This window comes from Cajanus cajan, chromosome 1 (genome assembly GCF_000230855.2).
Source record: "Cajanus cajan strain Asha chromosome 1, NIPB_CcT2T_4, whole genome shotgun sequence".
Classification (NCBI taxonomy): domain Eukaryota; kingdom Viridiplantae; phylum Streptophyta; class Magnoliopsida; order Fabales; family Fabaceae; genus Cajanus; species Cajanus cajan.
Genome location: NC_138517.1, coordinates 53,439,901 through 53,460,801, shown reverse-complemented (window position 1 = coordinate 53,460,801; position 20,901 = coordinate 53,439,901). Strand labels below are relative to the sequence as shown.

The window sequence follows — 20,901 nt, the reverse complement described above, 5'->3', positions numbered from 1 at the left end:
TCCTGTTGTAGGGCCCATGGGAATCCGGGCCCATAAATGTCAGTATAAATAGCGTATGTCACGAGATAACGTCACTGTTCATTAATTACTATCGATATCTGTGCTTTGTCCTGACTTGAGCGTCGGAGTGCCTTTTGCAGGTACCTCCCCTCACCGGAATATTCGCTTGGAACACTCGTTCGGCCCTTAGAGTACGAGAAGAATTACCAGTGTGCCCTTCAGACAGGACCACCAAATCGAAGAGGAAGAACATGTTGAGGTAGTCGACGAAACGGATCTTTCCGAAGCCGTTCGGCTATTAAAACAAGAAATGGAGGCAATGAAGCAGCAACGGGAGAAGGACGCAAAGGAACTGTCGGCTTTAAGAGCCGAAAACGCTGCACTGAAGAACGAAGATCCTTCATCGAGGCCCACTCAGCCGACTAACACCACAACTCAGGGATCCTATCGGTCTCATGGGGTCCACACCTCTGCCCCTCATGCCTTGGCGGCGACTCCCCTGAAATTCCCCTCGGCTCAACCTACCGTGGGTCGTCCTGCAGACTTGGCCACCGTTGGATCGCATCGTCACCCTTTCACCCCCGACATCATGCAACTCCCCCTGATGGACAATTGGAAGTCTTTGCCTATTGATAAGTATGACGGTACCACTGATCCTGACGAACATCTTGATGTTTTTCTGACACAGGTAACGTTGAGTAATACCGACGATGCAGCGTTATGCCGGATCTTCCCGACATCCCTCAAAGCAGGGCTCTAAGTTGGTTCACTAGGCTCCCTCCCAACTCCATTGACTCGTTTAACACTTTGTCATCGCAATTCACCATCCAATTTGCAACAAGTCGTCCTCACAACTTGACGTCTTTATCACTAGTTGGTCTTCGGCAGGACAAGAAGGAGTCCCTTCAGACTTTTATGGATCGGTTCAACAAGGCAATCTTGGAGATCCGAGACCTCAATCTAGCCGTAGCTCTCCATCACCTCACAACGACTTTAAAGTCCGGACCATTCGTTAATAGCCTTTGTAAGAAACCCCTTTCGGACATGAATGATCTACGAAGGAGACTTGATAAGTATATGCAAATGGAAGAGTTGACGGAATTTCGTAATCAAGCCCGAGCTGAACCAGTGGGTAAGGCAGAAAAACAAGCAGAGCAACCATTCAGGGGCCGAGGCAAAGAAATCACACTAAGAGATCGACCCATTCGGGGGCCAAAATACTCTCATTACACACCCTTGAATGCCAGTAGGGCAGCAGTGCTGGAACAAGCCCTTTCGTCCGAAGTGCTAGCAGTGCCAAAGAGAGCTTCCACTCCACCACGCGCTGATACCAGCAAATCTTGCAGGTATCACCGTAATCGCGGTCACTCCACTGAGGAATGTGCTGCCCTGAAGGATAAAATTGAGGATTTAATCAAGCAAGGCCAACTTCAGAACATTGTTGATCGGCCAAATTCATCGCATTCTCGACCTGCACATCAACCTCGGCACCATGATTGATAGATCATGGGCCAAGGGCCCAGTGACCAGAGCTATGGCTAGAAGAATACAGGAAGAGTTGGACCTTGAGAAGACTAGTGGGCTTGTCAAGCCCAAGGTAATCTTCACTTGGAATGCTCTATCATGAAGAGAATGCCTAGTTCTATTTGTATACATTGTACAGTTTATACATAGTCTTTTGTATAGGTCATTTTTGCCTTTGTATTTGTGAGGCACTCTATTTGCTTATCTTAGTGTTTGTATATTGATTTTGAGGTAGGTTACTTGGAGAGTTTAACTCCATTTAACCTCCTTAGTTGATACTTTCATTTTGTATTTTTTCAGTAGGGAAAAGGGGGTGACATTTAGCAATGCTTGAGGGTGTGCTTAGAAATTGGGCCTGAGTTGGGCCTAGGCAAAATTTTACATATTGGACTCATTTTGCTCCTAATTTTTCATAGATTTAATTTAGCTAGGTCTCATCATCATATGATGAACCTAACTAAACCAAATCAAAGATTTTTAAAATAATTCATGGAGCAATTTTGGTTCAAGGCCGCCTAGCTTACTAGTTCTCACTTGGCCGAAATTTCTAAGTTTCCTTCTTGAGTTTTGAAGCTTGTCTTGCAAGCTTCTAAACTCAAGTAAGGTTAGCTCACCTTACCATGGTTCTTAAGTGAACCATGGTCAAGGTTAGCTTCTCCTAAAAGCTAGCTAAACCGTGGGAGTTTAAATTAACCTACCATGGTTCCTAGTGAACCATGGTTAAGGTTAGTTTCTCCTACAAGCTACCTTCCCCTATATATTTGATTTTCCTACTCTTGTACTCACTTTTGAACAAATTGAGAATAGAAATCTGATTTTCTCTCTCACTCAAGAGTCCCAAAACCGAAGAGAACCCTCACTCTAAGGATTCTCTCAAAGTTCTTCTACTTTTGGCTTGGTTCCTCAAGCTTCCTTCACAAGCTTAAGGAGTGGCCGAACCTCCTTCAAGGACTTCTCCTCCATTGAAGCTTCTTCAAAGGAGATTTCAGAGTTCTAAAGGTGTCTACCTCAAGAAGCATCACGGTCCTTTGCATGGAAGCATGGTTGAACATCAATTCTTCAACCTAGTTCCATCAATGATCGACACAGACAAGACCGTTATGAGGGGCGTCGACGTGAACGAAGCAGATCACGGGATAAGAAAGACGAACCTGTAACTTCTCATCGGCGTGTCATTAACACGATTGCAGGTGGGTTTGCCGGAGGAGGTCCAACATCTTTAGCCCAGAAAAGACATTTGCGGGCCGTTCGGTCAATCCACGCTGTCGACAAACAGCCTACTCGGAGGTTACCCAGTATAACTTTCACCAATGCCGATTTCCAGGGCATTGACCTTGTCCAAGACGACCCAATGGTAATCAGTGTCGAAATCCACAATTGCATAGTGAAGAAGACATTGGTGGATCAGGGCAGTTCAACAGACATTTTGTACTGGAACACCTTCAAGCAGTTGGGCATCTCTGAGAAGGAGCTCATTCCATATGATGATTCCCTAGTTGGCTTCTCGGGAGAAAGAGTAAGTACTAGGGGATATATTAAACTTTTTACTCGTTTCTATTATGATGAGCAAGAGTATAAGGAGATCCAAGTAAAGTATATTGTAGTGCATGCTAACACGTCCTACAATATTCTTCTGGGTCGGCCATCGTTGAACATGTTGGGTGCTATCGTGTCTACGTCACACTTGGAAATGAAGTTTCCGTCCGATAAAGGAACAATCCTTACAATTCACGTCGATCAAAAGGCAGCCCGAGAATGTTACTTCGCTAGCTTGCGAGTAACCCCTGTTGAAGAAAAACAATTGAAGTCAAAGAGAGTTCATGTTGTAAACCCTTCAGCATCTGATACGCCCTCAACTTGGGATCTAGATCCAAGAATGAACGAAGAAGAACGAATCGAGTCAATTGAAGAGAAAGTTGCATTCCAAATCGGCCGAGAAACTTTCCAAGTCACCTACTTGGGGGTCGGATTGCCTGAATGGGATCGCCACGCATTAGGCAAGGTCATTCAGAAAAACAAAGATCTGTTCGCGTGGGTGTCCGCTGATATGCCAGGCATAGATCCAAAGATCATGTGTCACAAGCTATTCGTTTGTCGAGAAGCGAAACCAATAGCTTAACGAAAGAGAAAAATGGGCACCGAAAGAAAATTGGCTGTTGAAAAGGAAGTGGTCAAATTACTTGAAGCAAAGTTCATTCGGGAGATCCAGTATACAACATGGCTCGCCAACGTAGTGATGGTCAAGAAGGCAAACGGGAAATGGCGAATGTGCACGGACTACACTAATCTGAACAAAGCTTGCGCGAAGGATGCCTATCCATTGCCCAACATTGATCGCCTAGTTGATGGTGCCTCTGGTGATGGAACTAATTGAAGTAGATTGAGATTTCTTCAATAGCTCCATGCTTAGGACCGAATATGCTCTTGAGATAAACCTTCAAGGACTCTTTGAAGCTCCATGAAGCAACTCCAATGGAGAAGAAGTCTTGCTAGAGGTTCGGTTACTTCTCTTGGATGGAGAAGCTTGAAGAACCTAGGCTTAGGTTTGAAGAACTTTGGAGAATTTCTTAGAGTAGAAATTCTTCACGGTTTTGGACTCTTGAGTTGAGAGAAAAATCTGAAGATTGATTCTCATTTATGTCAAAAGTGATTACAAATGTAGTGTTTAGGAATTTATAGGGAAAGGTAGCTTGTAGGAGAAGCTATCCTAAACCATGGTTCACTAAGAACCATGGTAGGGTAAGCTTTAACCCCCACGGTTTAGGAAGCTTGTAGGAGAAGCCAACCTTGACCATGGTTCACTTAAGAACCATGGTAAGGTTGCCTTAACCTTCCAAGGTTTAGAAGCTTGCAAGGCAAGCTTCAAACCTTGAAGAGTAACAAGTGAATTTCGGCCAAAGAACAAGTAGGAGAGCTAGGCGGCCTTGGTTCATATTTGCTCCTTGAATTAATTCAAAAATGTTTGATTTGGTTTAGTTAGGTTCATCATATGATGATGAGACCTAGCTAAATCAAATCTATGAAAAATTAGGAGCAAAATGAGTCCAATATGTAAAATTTTGCCTAGGCCCAGTTCTGGCCCAATTACTTGTCACACCCCAAGCTTTGCTAAATGTACCCCCTTTTCCCTACTGAAAAAATACAAAATGAAAATATCAACTAGGGAGGTTAAATGGAGTTAAACTCTCCAAGTAACCTACCTTAAAAACAATATACAAACACTAGGAGAAAGCAAGTAAAGTGCCTCACAAATACAAAGGCAAAATAACCTATACAAGAGACTATTTGAAAACTATACAATATACAAGTAGAACTAGGCCTTCTCTTCATGATAGAGCATTCCAAGTGAAGATTACCTTGGGCCTGATAAGCCCATTAGTCTTCTCAAGTTCCAACTCTTCTTGTATCCTTCTAGCCATAGCTCTGGTCACTGGGCCCTTGGCCCATGGTCTATCATCCCCTCCTTCTTGAGAAGGATTTGTCCTCAAATCTGTAGGTTCTTCTTCCTCATCATAACCTGCAAAGGGAATAAGATCACTTATATTAAAAGTGTTACTTACTCCATAATCACTGGGAAGATCTAACCTGTAAGCATTATCATTAATTCTTTGGAGGACTTGGAAGGGACCATCTCCTCTTGGATTGAGTTTTGACTTTCTTTGAGAAGGAAACCTTTCCTTTCTCAAGTGAAGCCAAACCCAATCCCCTTCCTCAAAATTGAGGGTTTTTTTTCCCTTGCTTCTTTCTAAAGCAGTTCTCTCATTTTGTTGTTGTATATGAATTTTAACCTTCTCATGTAATTTCTTAATAAAGTCAGCCCTAGATACCCCTTCTTTATGAAAGTAATGAGAAGAATCTGGTAGAGGTATTAGGTCTAAAGGAGTGAGAGGGTTAAAACCATACACAACCTCAAAAGGTGAGATTTTGGTAGTCTTATGGACTACCCTATTATAAGCAAATTCAATGTGGGGCAAGTACTCATCCCAAGACTTATGGTTACCCTTAAGGACTGCCCTTAACATTGTAGATAGGGATCTATTAACTACTTCTGTTTGCCCATCTGTCTGTGGGTGACAAGTAGTAGAGAAAAGTAATTTAGTTCCTAGCCTACTCCAAAGAGTTTTCCAAAAATGGCTAAGGAACTTTGTATCCCTATCTGAAACAATGGTTTTGGGAAGACCATGAAGTCTAACCACTTCCTTGAAAAAGAGTCTTGCTATGTTGCTTGCATCATCTATTTTGTGGCAGGGTATAAAGTGGGCCATTTTACTAAATCTGTCCACTACCACAAAAATAGAATCCATGCCTCTTTGGGTTTTGGGCAAGCCCAAAATAAAATCCATACTGATATCAACCCATGGAGAGTTAGCAACAGGCAAGGGTGTATAGATGCCATGAGGCATTATTTTAGACTTTGCTTGTAAACAAGCTATGCATCTAGAGCAAAACCTCTCAACATCCCTTCTCATATGGGGCCAAAAGAATTTTTCTTTTAGAAAACTTAGAGTCTTTTCAACTCCAAAGTGCCCCATGAGACCACCCTCATGACTTTCTTGAACAAGGAGATTTCTTATAGATCCTTGGGGTATACAAATTCTTCCCTCTTTATACAAGTACCCCTCAGAAATATAGAAACCTCCTTGAGGCTTTGCTAAGCATTGGGTATAATTTTCTTTGAATTCGAGATCATTAGTATACAATTCCTTAATGTGATTAAATCCCAAGATTTGAGATCCAAGGGAGATTAACAAAGTGTGTCTCCTAGAAAGGGCATCAGCCACAACATTATTTTTCCCTTTCTTGTATTTAATCACATATGGAAATTGTTCTAAGAACTCTACCCACTTAGCATGCCTTTTGTTTAGCTTGCCTTGGCCCCTCAAATATTTAAGTGACTCATGGTCACTATGAATGACAAACTCTTTGGGAATAAGGTAATGTTCCCAAGTTTGAAGGGCCCTAACCAAGGCATAGAGCTCTTTGTCATAGGTAGGATAGTTAAGGGAGGCACCTTTGAGTTTTTCACTGAAATATGCAATAGGGTGCCCACCCTGTAACAAAACCGCCCCTATACCAACTCCAGAGGCATCACATTCTAACTCAAAAGTTTTTGAAAAATCTGGTAGAGCTAGAAGTGGTGCATGGGTAAGCTTATGCTTCAAGGTTATGAAGGCATTTTCTTGTTTCACTCCCCATATAAATTCCACATTCTTCTTGACTAAGTCATTTAATGGGGAGGCTAGTGTGGAGAAATTAGGAACAAACCTCCTATAGAAGCTTGCCAAACCATGGAAGCTCCTAATATCTCCAACACTTTTAGGAGTGGGCCATTCTTGGATGGCCTTGATTTTCTCGGGGTCCACATGAACCCCTTTTTTACTAATTATAAACCCTAGAAAAACTACACTATCTACACAAAAGGTACATTTTTCTAAATTTCCAAAAAGTTGATTTTTCCTAAGAATATCAAAAACTTGCCTTAAGTGTCCTATATGATCACTTAGACTCCTACTGTATATGAGAATATCATCAAAATAAACTACTACAAATCTACCTATACAATCCCTAAGGACATGATTCATGAGACGCATGAATGTACTAGGAGCATTGGTGAGCCCAAAAGGCATCACTAACCACTCATATAATCCAAACTTGGTCTTGAAAGTGGTTTTCCATTCATCTCCTTCTTTGATTCTAATTTGATTGTATCCGCTTTTAAGATCAACTTTAGAAAATATGATGGCTCCATGAAGCTCATCTAACATGTCATCAAGCCTAGGGATGGGATGTCTATATTTCACAGTGATGTTGTTGATGGCTCTACTATCACAACACATTCTCCACTTGCCATCTTTTTTTGGAACCAACAACACTGGAACAGCACAAGGACTTAAGCTTTTTCGAACCCAGCCCTTCTCCAACAAATCTTGGACCTGAGACTCAATTTCTTTAGTTTCTTGGGGGTTGGTCCTATAGGCAGGCCTATTAGGTAGGCTAGCCCCAGGCACCAAATCAATTTGATGTTCTATTCCTCTAGAAGGAGGAAGGCCCAGTGGACCCTCGGGAGGAAATAAATCATCAAATTCCTTTAAAAGTGTTTTTACCCCCTTAGGTAAAGTCTCATGTCCACTAGATGTGGTAGTGCAAGAAAGAGTTCCTTTACAGAGAAGGAAATAAGAGGGTTGTTGAATCAAGAGGGTTTGTTTGGAAATTTTATTCTCTTGATTAACGACCTCTAGGGAGGGAACTCCTTTCTCCCTAGATTCCTCTCTATCCTTAAGTTTCACAGACTTTTTTTTTTCTCTCTCTTTTCTTTTTTTTTTTTTTAAATCCCTTTTCACTATCTCTTTTGAGTTTCATTTGTGCTTGATCCTCAGCCACCTGTTGAGGAGAAAGAGGATGAAGCACAAAATTTCTTTCCTTATGAGTAAAGGTAATCTCGTTAGTAAGGCCATTGTGCATGGTTTTCTTATCAAATTGCCATGGCCTTCCTAATAAGATGTGACAAGCTTCCATTGGTACTACATCACATAGCACCTCATCTTCATAGTTCCCAATGGAAATTTTGACCTTTACTTGTTGGTCAACTGCTAAATCACCATCCTCATTAATCCAATGGAGTTGATAAGGTTTAGGATGGGAATTAGTAGTTAAACCCAACTTCTCAACCAGCCTAGTGCTACAACAATTGCACCATGAGCCACTATCAACAATGAGAGAACATGCACTGTTTGAAACTTTGCATCTAGTATGAAATATGTTCTCTCTTTGTGATAGAGTATCACTAGGTTGGTTGTTGAGGAGTCTCCTAATCATTAAGAGCTCCCCTTCATAAGGAAAAGTAGACTCTACACCTTTCTCTTGATCACTTGCTTCTTCCTCACTATTACTAGAGGAAGTAGTAGCCTCATCTTGGCTACTATAAATGTCATGCCCCCTCATGATCATTACCTTCTTTGTGGGGCATTGGGAGGCAATGTGGCCTCTCCCTAAACATTTAAAGCACTTAATATCACTAGTCCTAGAACTAGTGTGTGTAGTGTCCTTTCCCTTTCCCTTATCTTTTTCTGTGGCTAGATTTTTGGAGGGTTCAAAAGTTTTCTTGTTTTCAAAAGTTTTTCCCTTCTTCTTGGAATCTTTCTTTAGAAATGAAGAGTTGGAGCTATTTTTGTAAGATTTCCTCATTCTTTGTTGTTCTACCCTTACACAAAGTTGGACCAAGTCATTTAGGTCCCTATAGGGTAGTAGCTCCACTTGGTCTCTTATTTCTAAATTAAAACCACTCAAAAATCTAGCTACAGTAGTAGCTTCCTCTTCCCTAATACAAGCCCTCATCATTAATAGCTCCATTTGTTGCCTGTACTGTTCTACAGACATGTCTCTTTGTTGGAGCCTTTGGAGCTTATTCATAAGCTCCTTCCCATAGTAGGTGGGAATGTGCCTCCTCCTCATTGCACTTTTAAGATCATTCCAATATTGAATTGGAGGATCATTGTGGAGGCGTCTCTCTCTCTCTAGGGCTGTCCACCAATACATGGCATGCCCTTGGAAGCTAAGGGCAGCCAAAGGTACTTTCCTCTCTTCACTTACCCTATGGCAAGCAAAGAGTTGCTCAACCTTCATTTCCCAATCTAAATAAGACTCCACATCATCTTTGCCAAAGAATTGTGGGAGGTCAACCTTGACTTCCCTTGGCCTAGTAGTTCTCCTAGGAGTATGTAGGTAGTGATCCCCTTGATTCTTGCATTCATTAGGGGATGTGTATTGGGAATGTGAGCTCCTACTCTTTTTCTTATGTTTCTTCATATCTTCTTTCAATTTTTCCTCCTCTTGTCTTAAAATTCTCAACTCTTCCTCAAGATAAGGAAGTTGTCCTTCTCTTTCAATTCTTTCCTTCTCTCTTTGAATGGACTCTTGCTTTTTCCATAGTTTAAGTGATTTGAGCTCTTTAGTAATGTAAGAAAGACTTTTTGGAGAGCCATCACTTTCACTATGGGAGGAATCTTGAGACATTTTTAATTCAAGAGATATTTTTCACACAAAAATAGTTTTTATGAAAATAAGGTTTTGGAGTGCTTTAGACTTGGCACTTAGAGGTCTAAGAGTACAAATTGAACTTTGGAGGGAGGTGAGCTACTAAAGAGCCACTTAATAACCAAGCCTCTTCAAGTAAAAATCTCTAAACCCCCTTGTACTTTTGTCTTGCACAAAACAATTTTCACAAAGAACTTTTCTAAAGAAAATAACAAGCAAGTGCCTATGTGTACAATTTATAAAATGCTTGAAAACATAAAGAGCATGAAAACATAAATTGCTTGAAAACTTAAATGACTGAAAACATAAATTTCTTAAAACATAAATTGCTTGAAAACTTAAAGACAAGAAAACATAAACTAGACGTTGAAAGCAAGTAAACCTAAGTGAGAGCTTGAAAGGTACCAAAGACCTTCAAGGACCACTCTCACAAGTACTACACGTGATTAGCTATTAAGAGTTCTTAAGGAGATATGGAGATACACCAAAGGCACTCCAAGACACTCCTTAATAAAGGCCTTGTACAAAAAATTTGGAAATTAAAAATTACAAGAAAATGAAATTCAAATTTTCTTCAAATGAAATGCAAATTCACACTCCAAATGAAATGTAAATTCACAATCAAATGAATTTAGTGGCTGCACTTTAATTTCAAAGAAAACAAATTGCCACTAATTTTGAAACAAATTTAGCAACGGATTTTGTGAGGAAAACTAGTTTTGGAACCAAAAAATTCCGTCACTAAATTAGTCTCTAATTTTCACAAATTTTTTTTTTTACAAATGGTATAACTTCTTCTTGCTCCAAATCAGCCACCAATTGCAGCCTCACAAGGTGTTTCACTCCTCTCTTTAGAAGCAACTTTGATGTTAGTCACTTCTAGGTGTTTCCAAGAGCCTAGCCACCAAGAGAGAACAAACTCCTTAAGCAACCACCAAAGCCTTCAAGTGGATGTCCTTTGCCTTGGCCTCCTACACCTTTCAAGAAGCACTCAACCACCTTCAAGACTGAATATTAGTGCTAAAACTGAAAATGAACAATTTAGAATGGCTACACCAAGTGGTAGAAGAAAATGAGACAAGACTAGAAAGAGTTCCACAAATTGACAAGCAAAAATTAAGGCAAATTTGGAAGCTAGTACACACAAGAGTAACCTAGGAAAGGCACTAGAATGGATTACAAAATTAAAAGCTAAGATTATGAACAAAAACAAGACACAAATAGGTGGCTGAACCAACTAAAAATGTAAGCAAAAATTCATCAAAACCGAGAGCAATTTAAGCAAAAATTTTCACTCCTTTTGGCTTTTTCTTTTGCTTTTTCTTTCTTTTCTTTTTAGCAAAATATTTTTCTCTTATTTTTCATTGTATGTTCAGGAGTTTCAATGCCTTTTAAGCACTTATATGTCTCGGTTTCAATATAGAAAAACTGCAGCAAAATTATGACACAAAACAAGAGGTGTTCACAAATATGTTTTCACTAGTGCTTCACTATTTTGTAGTATTTTTTTAGGTCAAATTTTTAAGCACTTTGTTTCTTTGTTTTTCTCAAGCAATTAGGACACTCACACCTCTGTTTTGGTTCTGTTTTAAGGTCCAAAAAATTTCAATAAGTTTCAGCCACAACACAAGACACAAGGAAACCTAATAGGAGAAGTGTTTAACAATTTTTTTTTTGACAACTTTTAACAAGACATAATAGAAACCTAACTCTAAGAAATTTGCTAGAACTAATAGCAAATTAAGAACTCAAACATGTAAATCAAAAGCTCATATAGTAAGGTTCAGATTTAATAAGAAAAAACACACAAAATTCGGACTCAATCAACACAACACAAAAACTAGGTCAAAACAAGCTAGTCTAGGAATCAATGACATTCAAAGGACTACACATGACTCTAGACAAAACATATGATTCAAAAACAAAAATATACACTAAACATTATCAATGTCCAATCACGGACTCATGTTATAGGAATGGAGAAGACTCAAGCAAAAATCAAAAGCACAAGTACATGAACCTAAGTGCACAACACAAATTGATTCAAGAATAAGGAACAAGCAAACATGAATCAATTAGTTCATATGAGACATATAGGATCTATCAAAATATGTATTAGACTTAGATCCATTCAGCAAACACAATTTTAGACAAAATAAGGAAGGAACAACACGGATTCAATGAAGAAAAAATTTAGAAGACATAACCTCAAGAGCACTAGGCTCTAGATACCAAAAATGATGGAACTAATTGAAGTAGATTGAGATTTCTTCAATAGCTCCATGCTTAGGACCGAATATGCTCTTGAGATAAACCTTCAAGGACTCTTTGAAGCTCCGTGAAGCAACTCCAATGGAGAAGAAGTCTTGCTAGAGGTTCGGTTACTTCTCTTGGATGGAGAAGCTTGAAGAACCTAGGCTTAGGTTTGAAGAACTTTGGAGAATTTCTTAGAGTAGAAATTCTTCACGGTTTTGGACTCTTGAGTTGAGAGAAAAATCTGAAGATTGATTCTCATTTATGTCAAAAGTGATTACAAATGTAGTGTTTAGGAATTTATAGGGAAAGGTAGCTTGTAGGAGAAGCTATCCTAAACCATGGTTCACTAGGAACCATGGTAGGGTAAGCTTTAACCCCCACGGTTTAGGAAGCTTGTAGGAGAAGCCAACCTTGACCATGGTTCACTTAAGAACCATGGTAAGGTTGCCTTAACCTTCCAAGGTTTAGAAGCTTGCAAGGCAAGCTTCAAACCTTGAAGAGTAACAAGTGAATTTCGGCCAAAGAACAAGTAGGAGAGCTAGGCGGCCTCGGTTCATATTTGCTCCTTGAATTAATTCAAAAATGTTTGATTTGGTTTAGTTAGGTTCATCATATGATGATGAGACCTAGCTAAATCAAATCTATGAAAAATTAGGAGCAAAATGAGTCCAATATGTAAAATTTTGCCTAGGCCCAGTTCTGGCCCAATTACTTGTCACACCCCAAGCTTTGCTAAATGTACCCCATTTTCCCTACTGAAAAAATACAAAATGAAAATATCAACTAGGGAGGTTAAATGGAGTTAAACTCTCCAAGTAACCTACCTTAAAAACAATATACAAACACTAGGAGAAAGCAAGTAAAGTGCCTCACAAATACAAAGGCAAAATAACCTATACAAGAGACTATTTGAAAACTATACAATATACAAGTAGAACTAGGCCTTCTCTTCATGATAGAGCATTCCAAGTGAAGATTACCTTGGGCCTGATAAGCCCATTAGTCTTCTCAAGTTCCAACTCTTCTTGTATCCTTCTAGCCATAGCTCTGGTCACTGGGCCCTTGGCCCATGGTCTATCATCTGGGCATAACATGTTAACATTTCTGGATGCTTATTCCAGATACAATCAGATTCAAATGCATCCGCATGATGAGGAGAAGACCGCTTTCATCACAGACTCGGCCAACTATTGTTATCGGGTAATGCCATTCGGCTTAAAAAATGCCGGTGCCACATATCAACGACTCATGAACAAGATATTCAAATGTCAAATCGGCAAGAATATGGAAGTTTATGTGGATGATATGGTCGTCAAATCCAATGACCTTCCCAACCATATCACGAACTTGGTCGAGGTATTCCAGCAGCTTTGGCAGTACGATATGAGACTTAACCCTAAAAAATGTGTATTCGGAATAGCAGGTGGCAAGTTTCTTGGCTTCATGCTTTCAGCTAGAGGTATTGAAGCCAACCCTGACAAATGCTGGGTAGTGATTGAAATGAGAAGTCCACAAAATTTAAAAGAGGTACAACGACTGGCCAGAAGACTCACAACACTATCAAGATTTCTTCCATGCCTCACAGAGGTAGCCAAACCAATCTTGAGTCTCTTGAGAAAAACAAACAAGTTTACATGGCCGGAAGAATGTGAAGCGGCTTTTCAAGCACTGAAACAGCGCCTCGGAACGCCCCCAATCCTCTCAAAGCCTGACCCTGAATCGGACCTCATCGTTTACATGTGCGTTTCACACGAAGCTATCAGCGCAGTCTTGGTCCAAGAAAAAGACACTCAGGTGCCTATCTATTTTATCAGTCGCATGTTACGGGAAGTAGAAAATAGGTACCAATTGCTTGAAAAGGTGGCACTCGGACTCGTTCACACGGCTTGCAGACTTCGCCAATACTTTTAGGGGCATAGGATTATGGTTCGCACTAATTGTCTGATCGTTAAAGTCTTGCGGAAGCCTGAACTGGCAGGATGAATGATGGCATGGTCTATTGAGCTTTCAGAATTCGACATATCATTCGAACCTCGGGGTCCGATTAAGTCACAACACTTGGCCGAATTCATTAATGAGCTACAGCCTCACGGCCAATTCCAAAGTGATCAATGGACAATGCATGTCGATGGCTCATCCAACAATTCGGGTAGCGGAGCAGGCATCATTCTGGAAGGGCCCATGGGGGTTACCCTTGAACAATCCATGCACTTTGGATTTCGAGCCTCTAACAATCAGGCCGAATACGAAGCACTATTAGCAGGACTAAGGTTGGCAAGCGACATTGGGGTTCAGAGATTGATTTGCTGGACAGACTCTCAGATCGTATCGGAACAGGTTAATAATCATTTCCAAGTCAAAGACCCAAATCTACTTCGTTACTATCACATGTTCCACAACATGTGTTCCAATTTCGATGAAGTACACGTACGACACACACCAAGAGAAAACAATGAAAGAGCCGATCAACTGGCCCGATTGGCAAGCAGTGCTCGGAAACCAGGCCGACTCAGGACTACCTTGCACCTCGAGTTACCTAAACCAAGCATAGCCTCAACTGCAAGCATGATAGTGGAAGAGACAAGTTCGGCCACACCCAATGCAACATGGATAACGGAACTCCTTGATTTCATCACGCATGGCAAGGAGCCTGCCGAACCCTTGTCTGCCAAAAAACTTTGAACTCAAGCTGCTAGATACTCGGTCATTGGGGGTGAATTGTACAGAAGGGGTTTCTCAACTCCATTCTCAAATGCTTAGTGTTCTTACCGGAAATCTGCCGTAGAGGTGATTCGCCAGGTAAGATCGGTGAGCCTCATTCACGGGTACGCTGGTGTTCCAAGATGGGGGTGGTACCTGCAAAAGAGATTTTGATGCTCAAGTTAGTGTTTGTGGGAGTATGAATATCGTATATGTAATGCACGTACCTTAGTGTGAATTAGGGTTGTTTTGGGCCTTGGGCCTGAGATGAGGTGTAATATGATTAGATAACGGACCTCATCCGAGGCGAGATCCTCGGGGATCAGTTATGATTCGCTTAAGTACCGAGCTTACGTCACGCGGTGATGGAGCTAAGTTGAAGAAGATTGGTGAACTTCAACTTCTCCATGCTTAGGACCGAATCTCTTGAGGTTGACCTTAGAAGAATCTTGAAATCTCCATGAAGAAGTCTTCAATGGAAGTGAAGCCTTGGAAGAAGGTTCGGTTACTTCTCTTGGATGGAGAAGCTTGAAGAACCTAAGCTAAGGTTTGAAGAACTTTGGAGGATTTCTTAGAGTAGAAAATCCTCACGGTTTTTAGGACTCTTGAGTTGAGAGAAATCTGAAGATTTAATCTCATTTATGTTCAAAAGTGTCTTACAAAGTGTAGAAATCAAATATATAGGGAGAGGTAGCTTGTAGGAGAAGCTAACCTTAACCATGGTTCACTAGGAACCATGGTAGGATTAACTTAAACTCCCACGGTTTAGCTAGCTTCTAGGAGAAGCTAACCTTGACCATGGTTCACTTAAGAACCATGGTAAGGTAAGCTTAACCTCCCTTGGTTTAGAAGCTTGCAAGACAAGCTTCAAAACCAAGAGGTGAAGCTTGAGAAATTCGGCCAAATGAGAAGCATATGAGCTAGGCGGCTTTGGACAAAAATGGCTCCATGATTTAATTTGAAAAACTTTGATTTGGTTTAGTTAGGTTCATCATATGATGATGAGACCTAGCTAAATCAAATCTATGAAAAATTAGGAGCAAAATGAGTCCAATATGCAAAATTTTGCCTAGGCCCAATTCAGGCCCAATTTCTAAGCACACCCTCAAGCATTGCTAAATGTCACCCCCTTTTCCCTACTGAAAAAATATAAAATGAATGTATCATCTAGGGAGGTTAAATGGAGCTAAACTCTCCAAGTAACCTACCTTAAAAACAATATACACATAATAGGAAAAAGCAAATAAAGTGCCTTCAAATACAAAGGCAAAAATAACCTATACAATAGACTATGTATAAACTGTACAATATGAACAAATAGAACTAGGCCTTCTCTTCATGATAGAGCATTCCAAGTGAAGATTATCTTGGGCCTAACAAGCCCATTAGTCTTCTCAAGATCCAGCTCTTCCTGTATCCTCCTAGCCATAGCTCTGGTCACTGGGCCCTTGGCCCATGGTCTATCATCCCCTCCTTCTTGAGAAGGATTTGTCCTCAAATCTGTAGGTTCTTCTTCCTCATCATAACCTGCAAAGGGAATAAGATCACTTATATTAAAAGTGTTACTTACTCCATAATCACTAGGAAGATCTAACCTGTAAGCATTATCATTAATTCTTTGGAGGACTTGGAAGGGACCATCTCCTCTTGGGTTGAGTTTTGACTTTCTTTGAGAAGGAAACCTTTCCTTTCTCAAGTGAAGCCAAACCCAATCCCCTTCCTCAAAAATGAGGGCTTTCTTTCCCTTGCTTCTATCTAAAGCAGTTCTCTCATTTTGTTGTTGTATTTGAGTTTTAACCTTCTCATGCAATTTCTTAACAAATTCAGCCCTCGATACCCCTTCTTTATGAAAATAATGAGAAGAATCTGGTAGGGGTATTAGGTCTAAAGGAGTAAGAGGGTTAAAACCATATACAACCTCAAAAGGTGAGATTTTGGTAGTCTTATGGACTACCCTGTTGTAAGCAAATTCAATGTGGGGCAAGTACTCATCCCATGATTTATGGTTACCCTTAAGGACTGCCCTTAACATTGTAGATAGGGATCTATTAACTACTTCCGTTTGCCCATCAGTTTGTGGGTGACAAGTAGTAGAGAAAAGTAATTTAGTTCCTAGCCTACTCCAAAGAGTTTTCCAGAAATGACTAAGGAACTTAGTATCCCTATCTGAGACAATAGTTTTGGGTAGACCATGAAGTCTAACCACTTCCTTGAAGAAGAGTCTTGCTATGTTGCTTGCATCATCTATTTTGTGGCAGGGTATAAAGTGGGCCATTTTACTAAATCTGTCCACTACCACAAAAATAGAATCCATGCCTCTCTGGGTCTTGGGCAAGCCCAAAATAAAATCCATACTGATATCAACCCATGGAGAGTTAGCAACAGGCAAGGGTGTATAGATGCCATGAGGCATTACTTTAGACTTTGCTTGTAAACAAGCTATACATCTAGAGCAAAACCTCTCAACATCCCTTCTCATATGGGGCCAAAAGAATTTTTCTTTTAGAAAACTTAGATTCTTTTCAACTCCAAAGTGCCCCATGAGACCACCTTCATGACTTTCTTGAACAAGGAGTTTTCTTATAGATCCTTGGGGTATACAAATTCTTCCCTCTTTATATAAGTACCCCTCAGAAATATAGAAACCTCCTTGAGGCTTTGCTAAGCATTGGGTATAATTTTCTTTGAATTCGAGATCATTAGTATACAATTCCTTAATGTGATTAAATCCCAAGATTTGAGATCCAAGGGAGATTAACAAAGTGTGTCTCCTAGAAAGGGCATCAGCCACAACATTATTTTTCCCTTTCTTGTATTTAATCACATATGGAAATTGTTCTAAGAACTCTACCCACTTAGCATGCCTTTTGTTTAGCTTGCCTTGGCCCCTCAAATATTTAAGTGACTCATGGTCACTATGAATGACAAATTCTTTGGGAATAAGGTAGTGTTCCCAAGTTTGAAGGGCCCTAACTAAAGCATAAAGCTCCTTGTCATAGGTAGGGTAGTTAAGAGAGGCACCTTTGAGTTTTTCACTGAAATATGCAATAGGGTGCCCACCCTGTAACAAAACCGCACCTATGCCAACTCCAGAAGCATCACATTCTAACTCAAAAGTTTTTGAAAAATCTGGTAGAGCTAGAAGTGGTGCATGAGTAAGCTTATGCTTTAAAGTTATGAAGGCATTTTCTTGTTTCTCTCCCCATATAAATTCCACATTTTTCTTGACTAAATCATTTAATGGGGAGGCAAGTGTGGAGAAATTAGGAACAAACCTCCTATAGAAGCTTGCCAAACCATGGAAGCTCCTAATATCTCCAACACTTTTAGGAGTGGGCCATTCTTGGATGGCCTTGATTTTCTCGGGGTCCACATGAACCCCTTTTTTACTAATTATAAACCCTAGAAAAACTACACTATCTACACAAAAGGTACATTTTTCTAAATTTCCAAAAAGTTGATTTTTCCTAAGAATATCAAAAACTTGCCTTAAGTGTCCTATATGATCACTTAGACTCCTACTGTATATGAGAATATCATCAAAATAAACTACTAGAAATCTACCTATACAATCCCTAAGAACATGATTCATGAGACGCATGAATGTACTAGGAGCATTGGTGAGCCCAAAAGGCATCACTAACCATTCATATAATCCAAACTTGGTCTTGAAAGCGGTTTTCCATTCATCTCCTTCTTTGATTCTAATTTGATTGTATCCGCTTTTAAGATCAACTTTAGAAAATATGATGGCTCCATGAAGCTCATCTAACATGTCATCAAGCCTAGGGATGGGGTGTCTATATTTCACAGTGATGTTGTTGATGGCTCTACTATCACAACACATTCTCCACTTGCCATCTTTTTTTGGAACCAACAACACTGGAACAGCACAAGGACTTAAGATCTTTCGAACCCAGCCCTTCTCCAACAAATCTTGGACCTGAGACTCAATTTCTTTAGTTTCTTGGGGGTTGGTCCTATAGGCAGGCCTATTAGGTAGGCTAGCTCCAGGCACCAAATCAATTTGATGTTCTATTCCTCTAGAAGGAGGAAGGCCCATTGGACCCTCGGGAGGAAATAGATCATCAAATTCTTTTAAAAGTGTTTTTACCCCCTTAGGTAAAGTCTCATGTCCACTAGATGTGGCAGTGCAAGAAAGAGTTCCTTTACAGAGAAGGAAATAAGAGGGTTGTTGAATCAAGAGGGTTTGTTTGGAAATTTTATTCTCTTGATTAACAACCTCTAGGGAGGGAACTCCTTTCTCCCTAGATTCCTCTCAATCCTTAAGTTTCACAGACTTTTTTTTTTCTCTCTTTTCTTCTTTTTTTATAAATCTCTTTTCACTATCTCTTTTGAGTTTCATTTGTGCTTGATCCTCAGCCACCTGTTGAGGAGAAAGAGGATGAAGCACAAACTTTCTTTCCTTATGAGTAAAGGTAATCTCGTTAGTAAGGCCATTGTGCATGGTTTTCTTATCAAATTGCCATGGCCTTCCTAATAAGATGTGACAAGCTTCCATTGGTACTACATCACATAGCACCTCATCTTCATAGTTCCCAATGGAAATTTTGACCTTTACTTGTTGGTCAACTGCTAAATCACCATCCTCATTAATCCAATGGAGTTGATAAGGTTTAGGATGGGAATTAGTAGTTAAACCCAACTTCTCAACCAGCCTAGTGCTACAACAATTACACCATGAGCCACTATCAACAATGAGAGAACATGCACTGTTTGAAACTTTGCATCGAGTATGAAATATGTTCTCTCTTTGTGATAGAGTATCACTAGGTTGGTTGTTGAGGAGTCTCCTAATCATTAAGAGCTCCCCTTCATAAGGAAAAGTAGACTCTACACCTTTCTCTTGATCACTTGCTTCTTCCTCACTATTACTAGAGGAAGTAGTAACCTCATCTTGGCTACTATAAATGTCATGCCCCCTCATGATCATTACCTTCTTTGTGGGGCATTGGGAGGCAATGTGGCCTCTCCCTAAACATTTAAAGCACTTAATATCACTAGTCCTAGAACTAGTGTGTGTAGTGTCCTTTCCCTTTCCCTTATCTTTTTCTGTGGCTAGATTTTTGGAGGGTTCAAAAGTTTTCTTCTTTTCAAAAGTTTTTCCCTCCTTCTTGGAATCTTTCTTTAGAAATGAAGAGTTGGAGCTATTTTTGTAAGATTTCCTCATTCTTTGTTGTTCTACCCTTACACAAAGTTGGACCAAGTCATTTAGGTCCCTGTAGGGTAGTAGCTCCACTTGGTCTCTTATTTCTAAATTATGACCACTCAAAAATCTAGCTACAGTAGTAGCTTCCTCTTCCCTGATACAAGCCCTCATCATTAATAGCTCCATTTGTTGCCTGTACTGTTCTACAGACATGTCTCTTTGCTGGAGCCTTTGGAGCTTATTCATAAGCTCCCTCCCATAGTAGGTGGGAATGTGCCTCCTCCTCATTGCACTTTAAAGATCATTCCAATATTGAATTGAAGGATCATTGTGGAGGCGTCTCTCTCTCTCTAGGGCTGTCCACCAATACATGGCATGCCCTTGGAAGCTAAGGGCAGCCAAAGGTACTTTCCTCTCTTCATTTACCCTATGGCAAGCAAAGAGTTGCTCAACCTTCATTTCCCAATCTAAATAAGACTCCACATCATCTTTGCCAAAGAATTGTGGGAGGTCAACCTTGACTTCCCTTGGCCTAGTAGTTCTCCTCGGAGTATGTTGGTAGTGATCCCCTTGATTCATGCTTTCATTAGGGGATGTGTATTGGGAATGTGAGCTCCTACTCTTTTTCTTATGTTTCTTCATATCTTCTTTCAATTTTTCCTCCTCTTGTCTTAAAATTCTCAACTCTTCCTCAAGATAAGCAAGTTGTCCTTCTCTTTCAATTCTTTCCTTCTCTCTTTGAATGGACTCTTGCTTTTTCCATAGTTTAAGTGATTTGAGCTCTTTAGTAATGTAAGAAAGACTTTTTGGAGAGCCATCACTTTCACTATGGGAGGAATCTTGAGACATTTTAATTCAAGAGATATTTTTCACACAAAAATAGTTTTTATGAAAATAAGGTTTTGGAGTGCTTTAGACTTGGCACTTAGAGGTCTAAGAGTACAAATTGAACTTTGGAGGGAGGTGAGCTACTAAAGAGCCACTTAATAACCAAGCCTCTTCAAGTAAAAATCTCTAAACCCCCTTGTACTTTTGTCTTGCACAAAACAATTTTCACAAAGAACTTTTCTAAAGAAAATAACAAGCAAGTGCCTATGTGTACAATTTATAAAATGCTTGAAAACATAAAGAGCATGAAAACATAAATTGCTTGAAAACTTAAATGACTGAAAACATAAATTGCTTAAAACATAAAGTGCTTGAAAACTTAAAGACAA

General features: G+C 40.0%; 1 protein-coding gene across 1 annotated transcript; it reads left to right on the top strand.

Annotated features, from left to right (window-relative positions):
• The first annotated feature begins 720 nt into the window (after positions 1-720).
• On the top strand, positions 721-3,643 carry LOC145954908 (uncharacterized). Its single transcript, XM_083069596.1, has 2 exons — positions 721-1,487; positions 2,614-3,643. Exons 1-2 carry the CDS (start codon positions 721-723, stop codon positions 3,641-3,643), a joined length of 1,797 nt encoding a protein of 598 aa, XP_082925722.1.
• Positions 3,644-20,901: the final 17,258 nt, after the last annotated feature.